Source organism: Bufo gargarizans, chromosome 4, assembly GCF_014858855.1.
Source record: "Bufo gargarizans isolate SCDJY-AF-19 chromosome 4, ASM1485885v1, whole genome shotgun sequence".
In the NCBI taxonomy this organism is placed as follows: domain Eukaryota; kingdom Metazoa; phylum Chordata; class Amphibia; order Anura; family Bufonidae; genus Bufo; species Bufo gargarizans.
The window spans coordinates 156379832-156403198 of NC_058083.1; the positions used below are offsets into that span (position 1 = coordinate 156379832).

The following is a 23367-nucleotide window of genomic DNA, read 5'->3' on the forward strand; positions in this document are numbered from 1 at the left end:
CGTACATGTCTGGAGATCGGGCAGTTTATGAGCGCAGCCTTTCTTGCCCAACATACTTCATTGAGAATCATGCTTTATGACAGCCCTGAAGGTCACAGCAGAATTTATTTAGCGCACACTGCTCAACAAGATCTTTATTCACATTTCTGCCCTGTGAAAATGAGCAGCAACCATTTTAAACTGATTTATGGGGATAATTCATGCTCAGCGTGGTTGTATTTCAAGACTTTTAATATGCTTTACATGGTGTATATTTAAGCACCACAGCTTAATAATGTGTGTTTATATATTTATTTCGAGCTGCTAGAAGCCGTTCGTGTCTTCACCGAAGCTTTCATGCATTTTATACTGGTTTAGTGAAGTACCTCCATAGAATGGACCAGAGGTATTATGGTGGAATTGGCAGAATTCCTGCAGTTGATTGGTTACCTTCAGGGGAGAGCTGGCCATTAACCCCAAGTGGAACATTCCCGATGAGCCTTTTCAGAGCCGCCATATTGTGTATTGTTTTCCACATGCACAATATGGCTCGCTTGTAGTTCCTCAGCCTGTTCACGAAGACTGGATTAAACGCCTAACCATGTGCATCCAGCAGAATGATGGACACATCGAACATATCATGTGAAGCACTTTAGAAACTTCAACCTTGATTAACTCCTAAACTAGATCAAAAATAGATTAAAACTGATACTTCCGGTGTGTTACTGAATAAATTCTAGCCGAAATTGATATATCACATGACTCCGTTCCCATTGGGGGAAAAAACTGAGCTGAAAATGTTTCCTTTACCAAATAATGGAACCTTCCTCCCAAATAATACTTTCACACATTGGAAGTTAGTTTTCTACAAATTGCACCAGTTAAAATGGAGTGTCTAGACTTTTGCCTCATCCTTTGTATTGTGCTGCACTGTGGTATAGGATTGTGCTCGGGCAGTATATTGTGCTGCACTGTGGTATTTGATTGTGCTGGGGTAGTATATTGTGCTGCCCTGTGGTATATGATTGTGCTGGGGCAGTGTATTGTGCTGCACTGTGGTGTATGATTGTTCTGGGGAAGTATATTGTGCTGCACTGTTGTATTTGGTTGTGCTGGGGCAGTATATTGTGCTGCCCTGTGGTATATGATTGTGCTGGGGCAGTATAATGTGCTGCACTGTGGTATATGATTGTGCTGGGGCAGTATATTGTGCTGCACTGTGGTATATGATTGTGCTGGGGCAGTATAATGTGCTGCACTGTGGTATATGATACTGCTGGGGCAGTATAATGTGCTGCACTGTGGTATATGATTGTGCTGGGGCAGTGTATTGTGCTGCACTGTGGTGTATGATTTTGCTGCGGCAGTATAATGTGCTGCACTGTGGTATATGATTGTGCTGGGGCAGTATAATGTGCTGCACTGTGGTATATGATTGTGCTGGGGCAGTATATTGTGCTGCACTGTGGTGTATGATTGTGCTGGGGCAGTATAATGTGCTGCACTGTGGGCAGTGTATTGTGCTGCACTGTGGGCAGTGTATTATGCTGCACTGTGGTATTTGGTTCTGCCGGGACAATGGGGCGGATTTATTAATTTTTTTATTTTATTTTATTTTTTTGCGGGGGTCGCTTTAAATTTCCAGTCTCACCCTAGTTACAGCAGTTGAGATGATGTCACACAGTTGATTTCAAAAAGAGCTAGGAAAGACTGAAGAAACAATAGGGTTATGAGAAAAAAATACTTTGAAATTAAAAACTACAACTCCCTTCCTGTGACTATTAATATACATGTATCTGCATGTACTCAGATGGTGGTCACCCACACCGGTGGTTTTCTAGGCACATTGAAACAAATCTGAGGAGTGGGCTGCTGGAACTGAAATAACGTTTTCATTATTCGCATTGCAGTGCTCTCACATTTACATACTAACATAGTATAATATTTTCTGCTTTGAATTGCTATTCAAGTGAACTGTATGGTCTTCAGAGATTTTTTTTTTTTTTTTTTTTTTTTTTTTACACTTATGACTTGTCCTCTGGATCGGTCATCTGTATCTGATTGGTGGAACCCCCTGTTGATCAGCTGTTTGAGAAGGCAGCAGCACTCCTGTGGGCGCAGTGGCTTTCTCGCAGCTTTTCCTAGGCCAATGATGACACCTTCATCGTAGGGGTGGGCGATATGCGATATTAATTTGTGCCACGATATGGATTTTGAGCATATCGCCTATATTGCCGGACCGCGATATGATCGCGTTCTCCTGAGCCGGCACAGAGTGGAGAAGGAGGAAGTCCCTCCCCACTGTGCGCGGCGGCCGCTGACCACCAATGACAAAAGAGGAGGAGGAGGAGGGGAGGAACTGACAGTAAATCATTGAGTTTTCACGATCTCAGTGAGAGCGCGAAAACTCAAATCCGATTGTATATTCTAACCCCCAGACGTTCCCATGGTGACAGGGACGCTTGCCTGGGGGTTAGAATATACAGGGCCACGCCGCTCACAGGAGCACATTTATAAACTAAACAGTAACTTTAACTTTAATCAGCAACTCTTTACTTGTATACCTTAGTCTGTCTTAGCTCCTCCCACTAGGCGGCGCAGGCACGTGACATCAGTGAGTGAGCGCCGCCCACCCGCACTGCCTGCTGTTACCGGAGCTAAGACAGAGTAAGGTATACAAGTAAAGAGTCGCTGATTAAAGTTAAAGTTACTGTTTAGTTTATAAATGTGCTCCTGTGAGCGTTGGGGAGGGGGATCTGTCGGTGTCACTGTTTAGGGGAGGGGGATCTGTGGGTGTCACTGTTTAGGGAAGGAGGATCTGTGGATGGCACTTCTTTAGGGGAGGGGGATCTGTGGATGGCACTGTTTAGGGGAGGGGGATCTGCGGATGGCACTGTTTAGGGGAGGGGGATCTGCGGATGGTACTGTTTAGGGGAGGGGGATCTGCGGATGGCACTGTTTAGGGGAGGGGAATCTGCGGATGGCACTGTTTAGGGAAAGAGGATCTGTGGATGGCACTGTTTAGGGGAGGGGGATCTGTGGATGGCACGGTTTAGGGGAGGGGGATCTGCGGATGGCACTGTTTAGGGAAGGAGGATCTGTGGATGGCACCGTTTAGGGGAGGAGGATCTGTGGATGGCACTGTTTAGGGCAGGGGACTCGGGTCCCTGCACTATGCACAAGGCAGCAGGGATAGTGTAAAGTCCTATTTACCCTAATAGAGCTCTATTAGGGTGAATATGACAAGGGTTCTAGCCCTTAAGTAACACCCCCCCAAATATAGAAAACATATATATCGCATATCGCACGTGCTTAAAATTATATCGCAATATAGATTTTAGGCCATATCGCCCACCATCGATCACATCGCCTAGGGGCAGCTCAAGTGAATGGGGCTGAGCGCGATATCAAGCACAGCTGCTATACAATGTACCGCCCTGTGCTTGGTGAGCGCCAGTGCCTTCTCAAAATAGCTGTGTCCCACTGACCCCCACAGATCCAGAAGATAGGTCATCAGTAAAAAAAAAAAAAAAAATCTCAGAAAACCCTTAAAGAGGACCTTTCACTACTCTACAAACTAAAAACTAACTATACCTGTGGGCAGAGCGGCGCCCAGGGGTCCCCCTGCACTTACTAGTAAGTCTGGGCGCCGCTCCATTCGCCCGGTATAGGCTCCGGTGTCTGCGCTCCCTCTGACTGATTTCTTGTAGGAGGCGTGTCCCTTGCTTCACTGCTGGCCAATCGCAGCGCACAGCTCATGAGCTGTGCGCTGCGATTGGCCAGCAGTGCAGCAAGGGACACGCCTCCTACAAAAAATCAGTCAGAGGGAGCGCAGACACCGGAGCCTATACCGGGCGAACGGAGTGGCGCCCAGACTTACTAGTAAGTGCAGGGGGACCCCTGGGCGCCGCTCTGCCCACAGGTATAGTTAGTTTTTAGTTTGTAGAGTAGTGAAAGGTCCTCTTTAACTATCATTGAGTATACCGTTGGCAAAAAAAAATGTTTTTTGGTCTGCTGTATATTACTATTGAAGGGCTCTAGTAAACTCTAGCGCTCATTCCTGTCATAATAAAAAATACACCTGCATTGTGGAGAAAATGCTGTTTTTAATCTTTATGTAAACTGCAACTAGGTGCACTGTGGGCAGAGCCATGTCTTTCAGTGCACTACAGCTCTGCCAATCAAGCAACAGTGGGAGGTTCTGGGAGGGGAAAGCACTGGTGCATTGAACAGCGTGGCCCTGCCTTCGCCTAGTTGGCAATTACATTAGTTTACATTTGGATTAAAGTGGTTATCTGAAGTCTAAAACATGCCCCCCCAATGCCCGGGCCACTCATATAGATTATACTTACCCCGACACCCACATTGCTTCTGTACCCCACACGGGCACCAGTGCACCTCTCCATCATGCAGATCAACACATCTGGGAACAGGAGGCAGCCAGTAGCAGGCAATGAAGGAGACAAACCTGCCTAGCGTCGCCCGCGAAAGAGATGCAGCGGCGGCAGTGCCAGGATCAGGAGCGATGCGGGTCAGGTATAATCTATATGAGGGGCCCAAGCATTGGGGGGCATGTTTTAGACTTTGGATAACCCCTTTTCTCCACAATACAGGCACAGGTTAACTAATCAGAGGTATCTATATTATGCTGGGAAGTAGCATTAGAAGTTGTGTGTAGCTAGATGGCCATGCTTCAGGTGACAGATTCCCTTTTAAACCAATATAAAAAAGCACAAAGGTAATATAAAAAAATGAGTTGCCTTTTGCTCACTGTGTAGCCAGCGTGGGTTAAAGGTGTCAAAGCAGAAGATATTTCATCTTCTGAAATGTGGGAGTAATGTGATTCTAATGATAAAATGTCATCACTTGTGCGCTCCATAGGATCATATACCTTCTGCTGTGCAATTCCTTCTTAATTAGTGAAATGGTAGATTGTCGACTGAAGAGGGGATCCCGTGACTGTAATGACAGACGGACCGGACTTCAATGGCGTAAAGAAGGTGGTGGTGCTAATGAGAATAAAAAAGTTATGTTAAACATCCAAGCCTTGATCAGGAAGCAGAAGAATCAAAGGTTTCCGTATTGGTTCTCAGAAATGATTGGCTGAAAATGAATGTACTTCAGACTTACTATCCTCAAACTACTGTAGTCCATGTGTATCCCAGCCAGTAATCACGGATTGTGGAAATATGGCGGCACTCCAGATACTGTGTATGAAGTGGTAATGGATTCTTCATGAGAAACTATTCATTGTGGTGGAAGCGGATCCTCAACCCACTGTCCCTCACATAAATGGACTCGGACAGCTTCATCCTCAAGACTGACGTCTCGATGGACATATAATCCATAATGGGCAGACCCGGCTATAGATTAGTGTTCCCGTCATGACACCCTTGTATCCATTTTGAGGCGTACTTCCAAACATAATTACAGCTCTTGTAAGAGAGGTGTTCACGTTTAATTAAAGACAGAATCCATACAATTATAGGAAATAGGCTCTTTTTCGTTTAATAGTAAACTTGCCATTAATACATGCAGGTAAAGATGTGGTAGTGCGCCGTCAGTTTATTTTTTTCATGTCTGACATAACTTTGGTGTTTGTTTAGAGCTGCCTGCTGTTATTGAGTCACAAAAAGAACATACTTGTATTACGTATGATGCCATATATCTTGTAAAGCCAAAGATCTGTGACACACAACATGAAGTTTCTAGGAAAAGACACAGAATGGAGCAACATAGGCGTTATCCTAATAAAACACGAGGGTGTCTAGTAATATCCGCTCACCTTATGTGGTTGTTCCTGTGCTTACAAGCACACAATTTCTATGCCCTCATTGATATGCGACCCTTTTCGGGCCACTTACATACTTAACCTCGCCCCCGTCTGGTAGAGGTCACCTCTAGTACCTATTCACAAGATCCTCCTTCCCTCACCTAGTCCCTTGCCCACATCCAGTTCCCTGGCCATTTGAGACTTTCTACACGGTTAAAATATCTGCCACATTTCATTCCATCCAGCCAATAAGCGTTGCCCAGCAGGTAGTTCTTAAGACATTTCAATAATTAACACATAACTACCTATTACTTTTGTATATTACATAGCGTTTCTCACATTATCCTTCCAACAGTCACAATAAAATTGGAAAACCCCTCTTGAAAATGTCATTTTTTTGTTGTAGAGTTTAAGGTCAAAATAGTTGGTGCACAGCTCAGGTGACTGAAGTGCACTTTAACCTCGAGACATAGCTAATTTTCTGTTTAAGGGCCAATAACATCCCAATATGATAATTTTTCTGACCCACAGAATAAAGTTATGATGTCGTCAGATTTATGTAGTTTTTATTATGTTATACTACTTGCATAATAAAAACACGTGATTTTATAAAATAATTTGGGTTTTCTGGTAGTAAACGGAATGCAATTTCCAACACTTATCACTGGTTTCCAGTACTCATGTTATACAATCTAGTATCTACTGACAATAATCCTAGCAACAAATAATAATCTTAACCCCTATGCCCAATATCAATGCTCTCATCCGACTAGGGGGGTTAGGACCATGTGCAACCATTTTTTTTACCTTGTTTACATCAGCCCTGGTCATTACGGTCTAACCACCTCCCTCTTCGATATCAGAAGTGTTTCTCAGATACTTAACTAGCAACTCCTCAGCTCTAGGGAGTTTGCTTATGCTCAAGCTGCTAACAGCTCAAACTGATATCCCAAGATTTGCCCCAGCAACCAAGACGATGCTTCTGCAACAGGGGACCTCTGAACACCTGACCCTAGCACTTCCAGCAGCTCTCGAGAGCCTGACACAGCTCTAGGTTTGCCAGAATAACCTTGGCAACTCCAATACACTCTCACGCTGCCCCTGGGGTTCAGCTGCTCCCTCATACAATTTAAATTCTCTTTTGGTCCTGATAAACAGGCGGTGAACAAAACAATGCCCAATTGCTACAAAGGAAACCCCTATAAAACCCTGTAACCATAACTAAAGATCCACTTCATCTTAAAATGTATCTTTTACTAATATGCATTAAAAGTGGGTGAAACTTTTAAAAGGACAAAATTAAATAATGGTGGCCAGTCCAGTTATTTTATTTAAATATATATATATATATATATATATATATATATACACTAATGTGTGAATCTTTGAACTTACAAGACGCTGGTTAGCTCGCCTATACAGCCAATGCTGATCTTTGACCAGCAAGATTTACTTAAATACCATTGTGTCTATCCTCAGCGCCCCTGAGTTGACCTCACCAGTAATATGTGATCTCGGTGCTCAAAACTAGTACAATAGTATATCATTAGCAATGTATGCACTGAAGGGTAGAAAACAAACTGGGGAATCACCCCAGTGACATTTGCAATATAGTCTTGAAAAAAACTAGCTGATATATATATATATATATATATATATATATATATATATATATATTTAGCAACCCCCACGGCTGCACTGCATGTCATGTAACAAATTGCAGTCACTTTTCTGTGTGATCAGAACTTCAGTCAGGCCTGGGCAGCTGGACATTTCGGGTTTCCAATTGATAAAGGGTAAGGCTGTGTTCATGTGTCAGAATCAAATCCAACATGTATTGTACTACAGGATCCTTGGCAGAAATCAATGAGAATTCTGCCCTGGATGTACAGTGTCAAGTGCCTTATCTCTGACGAGGATCAGCCCCATTCAGTAAGACTTATCTACTAGATTTTCTGTATGGAATACATAGCATGCTACTTATTCTCGCTGATTTATTTCCCATGTGGAATTTTCCATGATATGTGAATGAAGTTGCGGAAAGACCATTCACCTGCATGGGGATGTGGATTACTGATAGAAAATCTGTGAGAACACAACCTTAGGGTTCTTATTACCTGGCCACTGAAAAAATAAAAAAGTCAAACTATCTCTGGGAATATTATAATTGGAGTATTTTGTCCACCTCTGACTTGGGTCATCAGGGTTTAGAACCTTCTCCAGGTTTAGAACCAGTGCTGGTTGTATTCATGTGTAATTTTCCTGCAGTTCTTCATCCCCAACATGGTGCAAATTGTTTTATTTTAGTTGATAGATACCAGCGAAAGCAAGCATGAATCCGCCATATTAGGAGTGGGAACGTTGGACTTGTTTGAGGATGAGAAAGAAGCAGATGTTAGTACAATGCCAACTGCTATCAAATATCTGGACGATAACTCCATTGCACATCAAAATGTAAGTTCTCAGAAAACATAATTTATTTATTTTTTTGCTACAATTGTTAAAGAAATAGGACTTTTCAGTCCATATATGCACAGCAATGGATTAGGATTGGTGGAGGCCACTGAACAGAATACATTGTTGGCCGACCCTTTCCCACCTCTAGAACCTGGAGAGCACATCTGCAGTTGCTGGCATCCTTAGGGTCTTTGAAATTCAACATATATGGTTCTTTTTTGTTCCCCCAAGATATAAGCTACTGCCAGAGCAGCTTTATCCCCGGCTCCACTGAAAACACATTCATGCTAGACCAAGCCCAGGATGCACGTGTACGCAGGAGTTTGGAAAAACAGCTGTTGGGCAAAAGAGCGTTTGGCAGACAGCTATTTTAATGGGCACCTTTATTAACCAGTGCATTTAAGGAGTAAGATCTGTGTAGTAGAGCATCATGAACCTCAGAGGTGTTTTTTAGTGGACCTAAAATGAATGGGACAAAATGTATGGCACAATTACATGCGAGCTGCAGTAACCACACCACAGTTACCGCTAATTGCAGGATTGTACTTGTATTTGCTTTGGGTTCCAGTTGCATAGGTTCGTCCAGCAATTATCTGTAACTGTGGTTTTTGTTGTTTTTCGTTTAGTTTTTTTTCATATACTCCACATTACACGTAAAATGTCTTCATGTAGTTGTGAACAGTGTTTGTGTTTTCCTTTACAGCTGTACATTGAGAAGGCGGAATCGGAGGAGAAATGGTACAAGAGGTTAACCTCTCTACGACAAGAGCGGCTAATGGGCAGCCCCGTGGCATAGAGGTCGAGGATGTGCTTTATTTATGCGTTATCATTCCATTCTTTTTATATAATGTGAAAACTGCAGTCTGGTCCTTTTTAATTCTAACATTCTATATCTTACACAAATTTAGAGCATGTTCATTAAAATAAAGCTTTACTTTTTCTGTAAGTGGCTGTATGAGTTAATAAATGAGAGAGAGAGGATGTCTCTTTGGCAGTCTTACAGGAGTTCTCAGAAACTGGGAATTAATAGTCAGTGGCCCAGGCATGGGGTAAAAATAAAAAAGAATCACTTTTTCAGAGCATTTTGGGTCCATCATTGAGCTTCTATCGCTAGAATGGAAGTGTGATGTGCCATCTACATGCACATCACTGCTGCTGGACAATCAGTGGTGACTGTACAGGAATTGCACGTGACTCACTACATCACACGTCCGGACCAGAAGCAGCAAAGATGGGAGATCTGAAAAGTAGATTTAAAAAAACTTTTACCAATACATGGCCTCCTGACCATTGGTTCCCAGACTTGAAGAACCCCTTTAAAGTGAAGATCCACATTCAACTAATATTGTTTATAAAGTCATCAAATGTACAATAGAGCATTTTATAATATGTATTTTATTCTACTCTTTGCTCTTCTTCAGCACCAAATATGGAAGAATCCAGGACAAATCTCATTTGAGTTCACAATACAAGTTACATACGGATTTGTAGAGCATTTTGCAGATTTTGAAACATGAGTGGTCATTACATATTTTAGCTTTTATCTTATTAAAGAGGACCTGTCACCACAAAAAATGCTGTGTAATCTGCAGACATCATGTTATAGCACAGGAGGAGCTCGAGCAGATTGATATACAATCTTATGGGAAAAGATTCAGTAAAACTTCAATTTATACACTTATATCTATGCTTTCTAAGGTTCTCACTTAAGCAAATAACATTATGTAGAGAAAGTTAATACAAGGCACTTACTAATGTATTGTGATTGTCCATATTGTCTCCTCTGCTGGCTGGATTCATTTTTCCATCACATTATACACTTCTCATTTCCATGGTTAAGACCACCCTGCAATCCAGCAGCGGTGGCCGTGCTTGCACAATATAGGAAAAAGCACTGGCCTCCCTAGTGGCCGGGAATGTGGTGTAAAAATTAGTCTAGCCAGCAAAGGAGGCAATATGGACAATCACAATACATTAGTAAGTGACTTGTATTCACTTTCTCTACATGATAAATGTAATTTACTGAAGTGAGACAACCCATTTAAGACCACCCCGTGAACAGCTCTCCGTGTGTGGGGGAGGTGTTATCAGTGACTGACAGCTATCTCTCTATACACTGTTAACCAGGGAATGCTATTAATCACTGATAAAGTGTACAAGTGAAGTGAGAGAGAGCAGAGATATAAAATGTCTAAATTACAAGGGTTACTTAAAGGGGTTATCCCATGACTAATGTAAAAAATGAAAATTAGATAGAACCAGCCCTGTACTTTACATGGATCGAGAGATCTCCCTATTCATTGCTCCAATTGCTCTGCTAGTTTTAGTTCAGGCTGGGAGCTCAGGGGGAGTGTCCATTCTCAGGGGGAGTGTCCATTCTCAGGGGGAGTGTCCATTCTCAGGGGGAGTGCCCTTTCTGCTGCCACTGGGGGCAGTTGAAGAGTGAAACTGAGCACTGCTCTGTATTATGCTGCCCGCAGATTGCACTGCATTTTGTGGTGACAGTTCTTCTTTAATCCTTCACATTTTACTGAAATAAATGCTGATAACAATGGTCTTTCAATACATTCACATTTGAGGAGGCTTACTAATCCTATCGATTTATCACAGGGGAGCTGGCTGGATGTTTGGTGCATACGGTAGCTAGACATATTTGTGGTCTAGCTGTGCAATATCGACTCAAAATGTTGCACCTTAGGCTACTTTCACACTGGCGTTTTGGTTTCCGTTGTGAGATCCGTCCAGGGCTCTCACAAGCGGTCCAAAACGGATCAGTTTTGCCCTTAATGCATTCTGAATAGATAAAGATCTGCTCAGAATGCATCAGTTCAGTCTCCATTCCGCTCTGAAGGGGACACCAAAACGCTGCTTGCAGTGTTTTGGTGTCTGTCTGCTGAAACTGAGCCAAACGGATGTAAGTCAATGGGGACGGATCAGTTTTCACTGACCCAATATGGCACAATAGAAAACTGATCCGTCCTCCATTGACTTTCATTGGTGTTCAAGACTGATCTGTCTTGGCTATGTTAAAGATAATACAAACGGATCGGTTCTGAACGGATAGAGACGGTTATATTATCTGAATGGATGCACTTGTGCAGATCCATGACGGATCCCCACAAAACGCGAGTGTGAAAGTAGCCTTAGACCATACCCCTTTGTTTTTAAGCCATGCCCCTCTGACGAGCTAGGTGCAGTAGGCCTTTCTAAAACTAGATGCAACAAATTGCACAAAAAAATTGTCAGTTTGCCCAATTTTCGGCATGGTCTAGGAGCACCCACATTTGTAATTGTGGGCCTTTGTTTGTAGAAATGTGAAATGACCTTTGCCAAATTAAAGTGAATGAGATCACTGAAGCTGGACATGAGTAGCACTTCACCATATGTCCACAAGAAGTCTTGTAATCAGAATAATGTGTGGGACTGTGCTGGAATATGTTACGGCAAATGTCTGAACAGATGTGATTCCCCCGCAGCCTCTATGGAAAGTCTGTAGCCATGTGACTGCCATGGTCTTTGCTTGGTAACACTTTCTAAAACCTGGTTTACTGCTCCAGTATGAGAAATTGGGAATTTTGAATATGGTTCTGGGGATTTGTCTTGATTTGTTGTACAAGGCTACATTACATAGAAGACGTGAACAATCTTTCAGTTACCAAAACGTAATGTAGAAAAAATTTGACACCAGGACATTTGGATGGAAAAACGTGTGGGAGATGTTGAAATGTGTTCTATAAAACATAATACTAACCAATGGAAATGCAACATGTTGTCGACACATGGAAGCAGTGTTATATTCGTGCTCTGCAAAAATTCTCATGAGGAGAAGTTTTTTTTCAATAAAACATTTGCTTATTGTTATGTATATGGCTTTGGTTTGCACTTATTCTTGAATTGTATTCTTGTAAACTTTTTATGTCTGTGGGAGCTCCATGGTTAGACATATCCATACTGATATTTGCTGACCTGCCACTTATGCCCTATGTGCTGCTTCATCTTTCATCAATAAGATAAACTGTATAATTCCATATCAGCATGGGTTTATCAGGGATCGTTCCGGTCTAACCAACCTGATCAGTTTAGATAAGGTGGAAAGTTCTTGAATGGATTTAGATTTTTCCAAAGAATTCAATACTATACCACATAAAAGGTTAGTACATAAGATGAGAATGCTTGGACTGGGAGAAAATGTCTGTATGTGGGTAAGTAACTGGCTCAGTGATAGAAAACAGGCCCTGACAAAATCAGCAGGTGCGGACTGTCTTGCAGAAATTCTGCATCAAATCTGCACCAAAAACCACGTCTTGCTAGTGGTTTTTGGTGTAGCTTTGATGCAGATCTCACTCTTGCATTAAAAAGGGTAAAATCCACACAAAGAATTGACATTCTGTGGATTTCAAGGTCCACACTGCAGGTCAGTTTCCGCATGGAATGAAAAATCAAAGTGCACATGGGATTTGTCTAATCTCATTCACTTTGCTTCTACTGTATCACTCTGCGGCCACCTGCACACGTTGCAGAATATGTGCGTTTTTTTCTGCGCAGATTCCCGTGCAAAAATAAACGCAGCGTATTACAGTATCAGCAAAGTGTAATGAGATTGCACAAACCTCATGTATACAGATGTTTTCCGTGCGGAAATTGACTTGCATTGCAGATTTTAAAATCTGCAGCTTGTCAATTATGTTTGCGGTTTCACCCTTTTCAATGCGGCAAACACTCATCAAATCTGCAACAAAAACTACTGTTAGGCCTCTTTCACACAAGCTTGACGCATTAGGTCCGGATCCGTTCAGGGTGCATTCAGTGTTTTTTCTGCGATTGTGTTCAGTTGTTAATTTTTTTCCGCACAGGTGCAATGCGTTTTGATGCGTTTTTTACGCGCGTGATAAAAAACTGAAGGTTTACAAACAATATCGCTTAGCAACCATCAGTGAAAAACGCATCCGCACTTGCTTGCCAGGGCTGCGTGAAAAACGCAGAATATAGAACCTGCTACGTTTTTCACGTAATGCAGAACTGATGTGTGAAAAAAAGCTCATGTACACAGACACATTGAAATGGATAGTCAGGATTCAGTGCGGGTGCTATGCGATTACGTCACGCATTGCACCCGCGCAGAAAACTCGCTCGTGTGAACTTGCGTTCGGGGTTCCGCTTGTGAGTTCCGTTTGAAGGCTCTCACAAGCGGCCCCGAACGGATCCGTACAGCCCTAATGCATTCTGAGTGGATGCAGATCCGCTCAGAATGCATCAGTATGGCTCAGTTTGGCCTCCGCTCCACTCAGCAGGCGGACACCCGAACGCAGCTTGCACCCGCGGATATGCTGCAGAAACGCACATAAAGCCACACAGAAATTCGGGTGGATCTTATGTGCGTTCACCCGCCTTAGGCTCCATTGACACTAGAGTTGAAGCTTCCATGGCTATCTTGGATTCTATGACTGTTCTTTTTTTTTTTTTTTTTTTAAAACAATTCTCATTTTATTAATTTTGTATTTATGACAAGCAAGTATATATATATATATATATATATATATATATACATAAAGAGATTCAGGCAGCACTCCCTTTAGTGCATATAATAATGCAGGTGCACGCGGTGGTCCCTCGATATGGGACAAAATTAGTAGAGAAGGAAAGTCCGCAGCACTCCTTTAAGTAAAAAAGTGAAATTTATTCACACATGTCAGACAACGTTTCGGTCCTCTCACAGGACCATTTTCAAGTCAAGTGAACAAAAAAGTGCATAGTGCAAAAATAAATACAGCTCTACAGCATGACACAATCCATTATCAGCCAATAGAGTACTAGTGCACTCCCATTCATGGGTGGACTACAATTCATATAATTAACTCCATATATTGCCGTGCATATCAACTTCAGTAGCAGTACATCGGTGATACATTCAATAGTAATTCATCATAATATGTGTACATAAAGTGTATATAATAAAGTGAACCGTGCAGTTTTAAAAAATTGTTGACTGTATTACCTTGCCTTAAGCCTGCTGGAGAACCGAGATAATTTGTGGAGAAGGCGTCTCTACCTGTATCTGAACACGCCACTCATCCGCGTCCTCTACTCATTACTGCGCATGTATTCAGCCCCGTTCCGTTCACGCAGCTTCTAATACTCCTACGTCGCCTCTATGGTGGAAACCAACGTGATGACGTACGGTCGATCACGTCCAGGCGCCGCACACAGACTCGTCTGCGTCAGCGTATAGACCAGGGGTGCACAACGTTTCCTGGTTGGGGGCCACATTGCCAGACTGAACCAATGACGAGGGCCGAAATTAAAATTTAAAGGTGTATTAACAACTGAAATATTGTACTTATGGCATATTGAACACACATTATATACCATTAATGTCTAGTTACACTTCCAGGACTCCCATCTAATGGGAGAAATACATGAAAAATACATGTGAGCAGCCACAAGACATAGGCATACATATCTGTTACCAGATGGTTGGGGGCCGCACAGAATGGTATCAAGGGCCGCATGTGGCCCCCGGGCCGCAGGTTGTGCACCCCTGGTATAGACAGATCGTTCGCGCCCCATCACGAGTCCATATCCACCATCTTTTTTTAGGTAATGTTTTTGGGCAAAAATATCATGCCTCCATAGCTCACATATTTATCTCGTCTCCATCTAAACACGGCCCGGCACTGGCAAAAAAGTCAGCATACATATATATCTTCAGGCAAATCATTGTAGCTTCCATTTAATTCACTGCATATAGAGAGCAGACAACATCAGGGTATAGGCCATGTAAGCTGGGTATCTAGCTAACCATTCCTCCTGTCACCCTAAATTCTACATTTAACCCTTTGGGTTAACCTTTGATATAGTGCATTATCTCACCTGTGATTCGTCATGGGTGATATATGTACTATGGTGCCCTTGTAAAAAATTATATGTTGGTGAAACCACTTGTGATCTAAAGACCAGGTTAAATAACCATAGGCAGTCTATTAGGAATAAAAGAAGAGATCTGCCTGTATCAAAGCATTTTGCCGAAAAAAATCATAAAGAAAGTGACTTGAAATTTATGATTATAGATCATGTTAAACCATTGGAAAGAGGAGGTGATCGATTAAGCAAATTAAAAAAAACTGAACTTAGGTGGATTTTTCGGCTTGATACCCTAAAACCCAAAGGGTTAAATGTAGAATTTAGGGTGACAGGAGGAATGGTTAGCTAGATACCCAGCTTACATGGCCTATACCCTGATGTTGTCTGCTCTCTATATGCAGTGAATTAAATGGAAGCTACAATGATTTGCCTGAAGATATATATGTATGCTGACTTTTTTGCCAGTGCCGGGCCGTGTTTAGATGGAGACGAGATAAATATGTGAGCTATGGAGGCATGATATTTTTGCCCAAAAACATTACCTAAAAAAAGATGGTCTATATGGACTCGTGATGGGGCGCGAACGATCTGTCTATACGCTGACGCAGACGAGTCTGTGTGCGGCGCCTGGACGTGATCGACCGTACGTCATCACGTTGGTTTCCACCATAGAGGCGACGTAGGAGTATTAGAAGCTGCGTGAACGGAACGGGGCTGAATACATGCGCAGTAATGAGTAGAGGACGCGGATGAGTGGCGTGTTCAGATACAGGTAGAGACGCCTTCTCCACAAATTATCTTGGTTCTCCAGCAGGCTTAAGGCAAGGTAATACAGTCAACAATTTTTTAAAACTGCACGGTTCACTTTATTATATACACTTTATGTACACATATTATGATGAATTACTATTGAATGTATCACCGATGTACTGCTACTGAAGTTGATATGCACGGCAATATATGGAGTTAATTATATGAATTGTAGTCCACCCATGAATGGGAGTGCACTAGTACTCTATTGGCTGATAATGGATTGTGTCATGCTGTAGAGCTGTATTTATTTTTGCACTATGCACTTTTTTGTTCACTTGACTTGAAAATGGTCCTGTGAGAGGACCGAAACGTTGTCTGACATGTGTGAATAAATTTCACTTTTTTACTTAAAGGAGTGCTGCGGACTTTCCTTCTCTCTATATATATATATATATATATTATACAAAGATCGCAAGAGATGTCAATGAGTCACAGATCAGTGTACAAGCACATATTAATCAATCAAGTTCCACTTAGAATCATTTACATAGTAGAAAATCTTCAGAGGCCTGTCCGCCTGACAACACAGGGAACACGGAATACCATACAATAAGCGATTCACTGGTTATCTCCAGTTGAATGTTAAATTAAGTACACATGTAAGTCGAGAAAACATCAGAGGAAGAAAAGGTAAAAGGAGGGATTTAGGGGAGTCGATAAAGGAGGGGGGGGGGGGTTTCGACCAAGAACCTCGTATATATTGAAAAGCACATGAAATCGTTATAGAGACGCATATTGGTTTGAACATCCCTTGGTCTTGTCGAGACTCATTTCTTTGTGTCTAATTCCTTTTTCTCCTTCACATGTGTTAACCACGGCTGCCATATGTTCAGGAAAGCTTTTCTAGTCTTGTTCTCCCAGCTAGCTAGCTCTTCCATACGACATAAGTTTGACATCTTATCATACCACATTGAAATAGTCGGGGGATCCAACATCTCTCCACCTGAGCGAAATGAGTAGTTTTGCCGCCGTGATCATGTGAGTGGCCAGATTTAACTTATCTGGTCTAAAGTCTGCTTCTGATAACCATAGTAATACCAATGGAGCAGATGGCTTTAACTTATTGGGGCATACTCTGTTAATCATAAATTCGACCTCTGACCAAAACGTTTTCAATTTGGGGCAAGACCACCAGATATGTGATATGTTACCAATACCCGATGAGCACCTCCAACATTGATCTGTGGGAGACAGATTTATTCGGTGGAGGAACTCAGGAGTCCGATACCACCTAGAATGTTTTATAGGAATTTTCCTGAATTCTAACACATTTAGAGAACCCATGTGAGTGAGTAAGAATGAAGGATCTACTGCTCTCATCTAGCGTAATGTTCAACTCTCGTTCCCAATTTTTTAGATAACTAGGTTCTTGTTTGTTTTAAAACTCTTTTTATTGTTTTATCAGCCAATAAAACATATATATTGACAATTTGATATAATAGGTACATATCCGTTCAACTCAAATAAGACACAGATACAAGATGACATAATGTGTATCAGGGATATCTCTATGACATCGTCAATAGTCTGGTAACATATTCAAGCACGTGGTGCGGATCACCACATACATTTAAACTAATAAGTAAGTAACCACATCCAAAACAGGTAGTAGACATACACGGGTAGGTGGGGGGGTGGGAAGATAAAGGGAAGAATAAAAGGATGGGAGGGGGGGGGGGTAAAGCAAATAATTGGTGTATAAGGTATTCTCATAACACTTAGAACTTCACCATGTTAAGGACAGTCAGATGCTATAGTTTTATTATCTGTAAGTCTCATCCATATGTACTCAGATCTGCTCAACACCATGCAAGGGCCGTCGTTCAAGTATACTAAGTATTTGTTTATCCAAACGTACTCAATCTAGAATAAATCGTCTTTAAGACCTCCAGGGGTTCCAGATAGCCTTAAATTTAAGTGGGGATCCAGAGTCCCAATGCACTATCTGCTCAAGTCTACATATCTGGTCACATTTGACAAACCATTTCTGGGTTGGAGGTATCTCCTGCTGTTTCCAGTATGTCGCAATGAGAAGTCTAGCTGAGGCCAGCAAAGCCACACACAGGATTCTTATGTTCTTTGGACCCTTTATATCATTATACAGACCAAACAGGCAAAGTTTTGGAGTCACAGGGATGTGCGTCCCACTCACTTTTGAGAAAACTCCACACACTGCTTTCCAAAAGGGCGCTACTTTGTCACAAGACCACCAAATGTGTGCATGAGTACCCAATTCTTTGTTACACCTCCAACACAAGGGGTTGGTAGTAGCAGGGAACATACGGTGGAGTCTTTGGGGTGTAAAATACCACCTAGTTAGGACTTTATAACTATTTTCCTGTACCTTGACACACCTGGACACCCTAGTCGGGGAGAGCAAAGCGAGTCTCTTCTCTACTGGTGAAAACCTGATTTGTAAATCTGATTCCCATTGTTGTAGAAAAGTTGGACTGTCTATTTTAGATGCAGACATTAAAATCCCATACAGTTTGGAGATTTTCCCTCTTGGATCTTTAATCTGCATAACTAATTTTTCAAAGATAACTAGGTTCTTGAAAGTCACAATGTGTCAACATCTGCCTATACACCAGGGAAAGGCATTTAGCTGGTAGAGTAGGCAATAATGCATAGTTTTCTAGCCAGGAAGGGTCAGGCAGGGGCAGATGGCTGGACCTTTTGAACCTATTGCAGGACTTTTCGAAATCCCAAATTTGTTAAACGTCTCCCACTCCGCTAGATTTCCCAGTAATATCCTTGTAAAAATCCTTATTTGCTTTGAATCGATATAGATCTCCTAATCTATAGTGAGTTACAGCCGCCCAGATTTTTGTGACCTCTATAGGACGATTTGCAAGGATCTGTGGTAGTATATGAAGGGGGGCTAAGGGGGACAGTTTTTTGTTCCCCGTGTTTAACGCACTAGATCTTTGGCATCTAGATATGGTATTTCTGGTTAGTTCACTCATTAGTTCCCATTTATTCGGCAAAGGTGTATTATACCATAGCAGGTATTCTTTGTCTCCCCAGTAGGGCCTTTTCCTAGCAATGTGTATAGGAACCGGGTCAGGTCGTGTTAATGTTAACCACCTTTCCAGGTGGATGGCTTGCAGATATGAGTTAACATCTGGTAGGGAAATACCTCCATGTTTCTTTTTCTTAGTAAGGAGAGAGAAGGGTAACTTAGCTTTTCTGTTGGCCCAAAGAAAGCTACTGAACATTAACTTCAATTTAGTTAGGAATACGTTGGGTATGGAGATTGGGAAGGACCGGAACAAATATAACAGTTGTGGGAGGATGAATGTGACCAGTGCGTTTTTTCTTCCCAGCCAGGATAACAGCCAGCCTGACAAGGTGGTCTGAATCTTATGCAATAAGGGAGTATAGTTGAGTTGGAAAAGTAGGTTCAAATTAGCGGGGACCATGATCCCCAGATATTTAATTGCTTTAGCAGGCCATTTGAAAGGGGTCATATCTTTTATTATTCTCAACTAAGAAGGGGAAAAAGAGATCCCCAGAGCCTCCGATTTGTCAAAATTAATCTTGAAGTTGGATGCCTTACCAAATGCCTCGAAAATATCTATTATACACGACATGGCTATTGTTGAGGGAAGTGTCATATTTAAATATATATGTATATATGCCTTGACATATATACACATATATTAGCCCTTGTCCATAGGCTCGTCCAGGTGGGATCTATAGATATGCACGGAGATGTATATAGGCCCCTTTTTGGCCTACATCTCCGTGTATATGTATAGATACATGTATTGATGGACTTAATGTATTGTTCCCTGTGTGTAGGTGTATATTCATGGATGTGCCCCAAACATCAATGAATATACATATGATCCCCCCCCCCCCTCACTAGGTATATGTATATATATATGTATGGATATAGATATATATGTGTATGGATGTGCCCCAAGCATCCATACACATATAGTATCAGACCAAATGTGACCCCCCCCCACCTCCTCCTGCATCCCTGCAGGGGATGAGGAAGGTCATCAGATGGCTGGACAATCATGTCCAGCCTCTGGTGACATCAAAAGGCATAGGATCAATAGATCCGATGCCTTTTGGTATTTAACTATCCCCAGCTGCTGGGGATAGTTAACATAACAGAGAGAGGGAAACAAACATCCCTCCCTCTGTTATCTGCATACCTCTGGCGCGATAATTATCGCACCGCAAGGTATGCAGAGGACTACAGGCGGAGGATCAAAGGAATCCTCCGCCTAGAAGCGCGCTCTGGGAGGCGCGGGCCGGCGCGGTGACGTCATATCACCGCGCCGGCCCACGTGTTCGGGCCGGCGGCGCGCATGCGCGCCGCGGGACGGGCGGCCTCGGGAGCGAGCGCTGCTGAACTTAAATAGTCCGGCAGCGCTACGCTGAAGTAGTCAGGACGACCACCCCAGCTGAAGAATCATCCCTGGACAAACGAGCCCCCCCTGGACAACGAGCAAGAAATCATAAGTATCACCCCCCCTTATCAGATATATATATTGCCCTCCTATACCCTATATACCCCCCTATACCACCAACGATTATTATACCCTATATATATACTATACCCTATATACCCCCCTATACCACCAACGATTATTATACCATATATACCCCCCTATACTATACCCTATCAACCCCCCTATACACCCTCCTAACCCTATAGAACCTTATCTCCCCCCCATTAGTCCCTTGGTTCCCCTATTCCCCCCATACCTTTACTGCCCCCCCATACAATACCCTAATCCCCTGTGCCCCTGGTTACCCTTACCTTCCCCTGTCCCAAGACATACACATCCCCTGCGTTCACATCCCCTGCTCTCCGTTGTCTCTTACCCGTCCTGCTTCCCCAGCAGTATCTGAAAGTTACCCCTTGTACCCTGTAGGGACAGTGATTAGTAAGGCGGGTTGGTTATTGATATTTGTGTGTATGAATACTATGTGGGGTGGAATTTGGGATTGTGCTGTATAGTTAGAACCGTGTTAGTATATTGTATTAGTGTGTGTATTTATATTGTAGTGCGCGGTTATAACGATATATATCTATCCCCTTGTTATAGATATATATAGTTATAAACATAATAATACCTTTATTGTTGTTAAGTATCGCCGCAATAGAGGTAGTATATTATTGGCATTGTGTTACTAGTGTATAATTAATAAATACGTTGTCATTTACACCTATTGTGTAACGTGTGATTACTAGAGGTAGTCAGTAAGGCGCATGCAGTAAGTGTAGTTGGTGATTAGACTAAGGTAATCAGTAGTAAATTGTTGTTCATTAAGGCATAAATAGGCGGAGTCGTCACAAGACGATTACGCCTACTTATGAATATTAATTATTGAGATTTGCATAAATATCAATAATTAATATCCCCTTTAACATTGGCGAGCCAGGCCCACTGCTGTGAGTTTGTATCTGTGGTTGGTTTTGGAACGGAAAAGTCGCTTACGCTGTGAACTAATCAGGTGGAAAGGACGCGGTCAGTGGATTCTGAGCGTCCATAGCTTGAAGGTTCGGACAGGTAGAGCGGGTTTCTCTCGATCAGAACCAGACACAGAGCAAACTCTACAGCAGAGAATCTAAAATCTTTCCTGATCTTTGTGTACTAATATTTTCTGATTCCCTTACACGCCAACTGGAGAGAAGTCACCACATACACCACTGAAGAGAGAACCATCATCATTGAAACAGAAGTCGTCTGGCTGCTCGGGAGAAGGCGTTCCGAATATTGAAGGACCTCCTCCACGCAGAAACACAGTATCAACGACACCAATGAAGATGGCCTCTCGTCAAAAAGTGAGTATGAACTTCACCACACTGCAACACCTCAGCAAACATAGCACATACAACCCCATCATCCCCACCACTTACAAATCCACTGAGCTGCTATGGTCCACTTTATTGGACCAGGCATACGCTCACGATAAACTGTGCATTAATCGTAGTGTGTTCAAAAAAACAAAAAAACGACTCCAAATGTTAGCCAAATTGGTTCATACCTTTGAGGATATCATTTGGAAGCCAGAACATCTAGAAACACTTAACAGCACAGCAAAGGCAGAGGAAGTTTCCAACATGGCAAACTTTCACTGCAATTGTTGTGTGGAGAACATTAAACAGTTGCACACATTACAAACACAACTACAAGAGAAGTCCCAGTGTACGGTCGAGAGGGGCAGGGAGATTTGCGTGTTAGAGTCTAGACTCTCGGACAAGGAGAGTTTCTACTCTGACATGGACAAGGAACTGCTCAGACTGTACACTGAGATAAATCAGTTCAGGAACAATACGGTATCTATGGATAGCATGATTGTTCAACTTCGAGAGGACATGGCTGCAAAAACGCAAACCATTGCGGATTTGCAGCAGGTCATCTCGAATCTGTCACGGCCTGGTGCTAACAGCATGGTGCCCACGAAACAGGTTTGTGTTTCGGGAACGGCACATGGGGAGACAGCGGCGACAGTGCCAATATCTTCCACGGATCAAACACCCGAGGCAGTAGACACCAGGGGAAATGTGGAACGGACGCTACCTTTTACCCAAACACCCAGGGAGAATAGGGGTAGCAACCGATTACAGGAACAGGACAACGATTGGAGAGAGGAAAGTGGTTGGCCATTTACCACTTCCAATCCGCCAACGCGTCCGGAAAGACAGGAAGATTTTTACCCTAACCGTTCCAGTATGGAAAGGATAAACTTCCTGTTACGGATTTGCAAGGAGATCCCAAAATATGATCCCATTGTAGATCCGTTTACTTCATGTGATATTTTCTAGGGTCACTGTAACAAGTATTCAGTGGCTCACGAATATCGCATGGAGTTATTCAAGTTATGGTTACCTACACACCTAAACCAAAGGTATGAGGTAACGGGGAGGACACAACCCATGAATGGACAGTTTTATGACAAGGAGGAACGTCTCTCCATACTCATGAGACTGGCAACGGGCCATTGGGATGTCACTCCAGATATCCTGTCCAAGTTCAAACCCACTATACATGACGAACCTTTGTCTATGTGTAGTCGGTTTGAAGCCATGTATAGAAGGGTTACAAAGGATCACGGTGTCGGAATTCCACAGGGTATGATACGTATGTTTGTGGAGAAATTCCCATACCTGATACTGCAATCCGGTTGAGCGCAGCCAGGGAACCATCCCTCACGGATGCTGCTATGATTATTGAGCAGTGCAGACAGGATACACTGCTCAATAAGCCCCGCCATTGGAAAGGATAGGAAGCATTCGATGCTTCCTATGTTTACAATACGGCCACATAAAGAGGAATTGTCCACAATGGTCACGTAATAACCGGACAAATCCTGAGAGAACGGGCAATAATAACGGTTTCAAGATGAAACCTAATTATGCCAAACCAGTGGGGGAATATCTGGGACATTCACAGGTCCAGACACCAAAACGTGTGGCTGTTGTGAATGACCCTGCGCGTTCGGTAAGGAGTGTGGAA

The 23367-nt window shown here is 42.7% G+C and overlaps 1 protein-coding gene across 3 annotated transcripts in view; it reads left to right on the forward strand.

Annotated features, from left to right (window-relative positions):
* Window positions 1–9924, forward strand: part of RSRC1 (arginine and serine rich coiled-coil 1) — a 330125-nt gene extending 320201 nt beyond the window's left edge. For 2 of the 3 annotated variants that reach the window (XM_044290571.1, XM_044290572.1), the window contains exons 9-10: window positions 8060–8206; window positions 8913–9924. In XM_044290571.1, the coding sequence (XP_044146506.1) occupies window positions 8060–8206; window positions 8913–9005 (240 nt within the window). In that variant the 3' untranslated portion in view covers window positions 9006–9924. The remainder of the gene's footprint in view (window positions 1–8059; window positions 8207–8912) is intronic. The other variant, XM_044290570.1, reaches the window with a different exon arrangement.
* Window positions 9925–23367: the final 13443 nt, after the last annotated feature.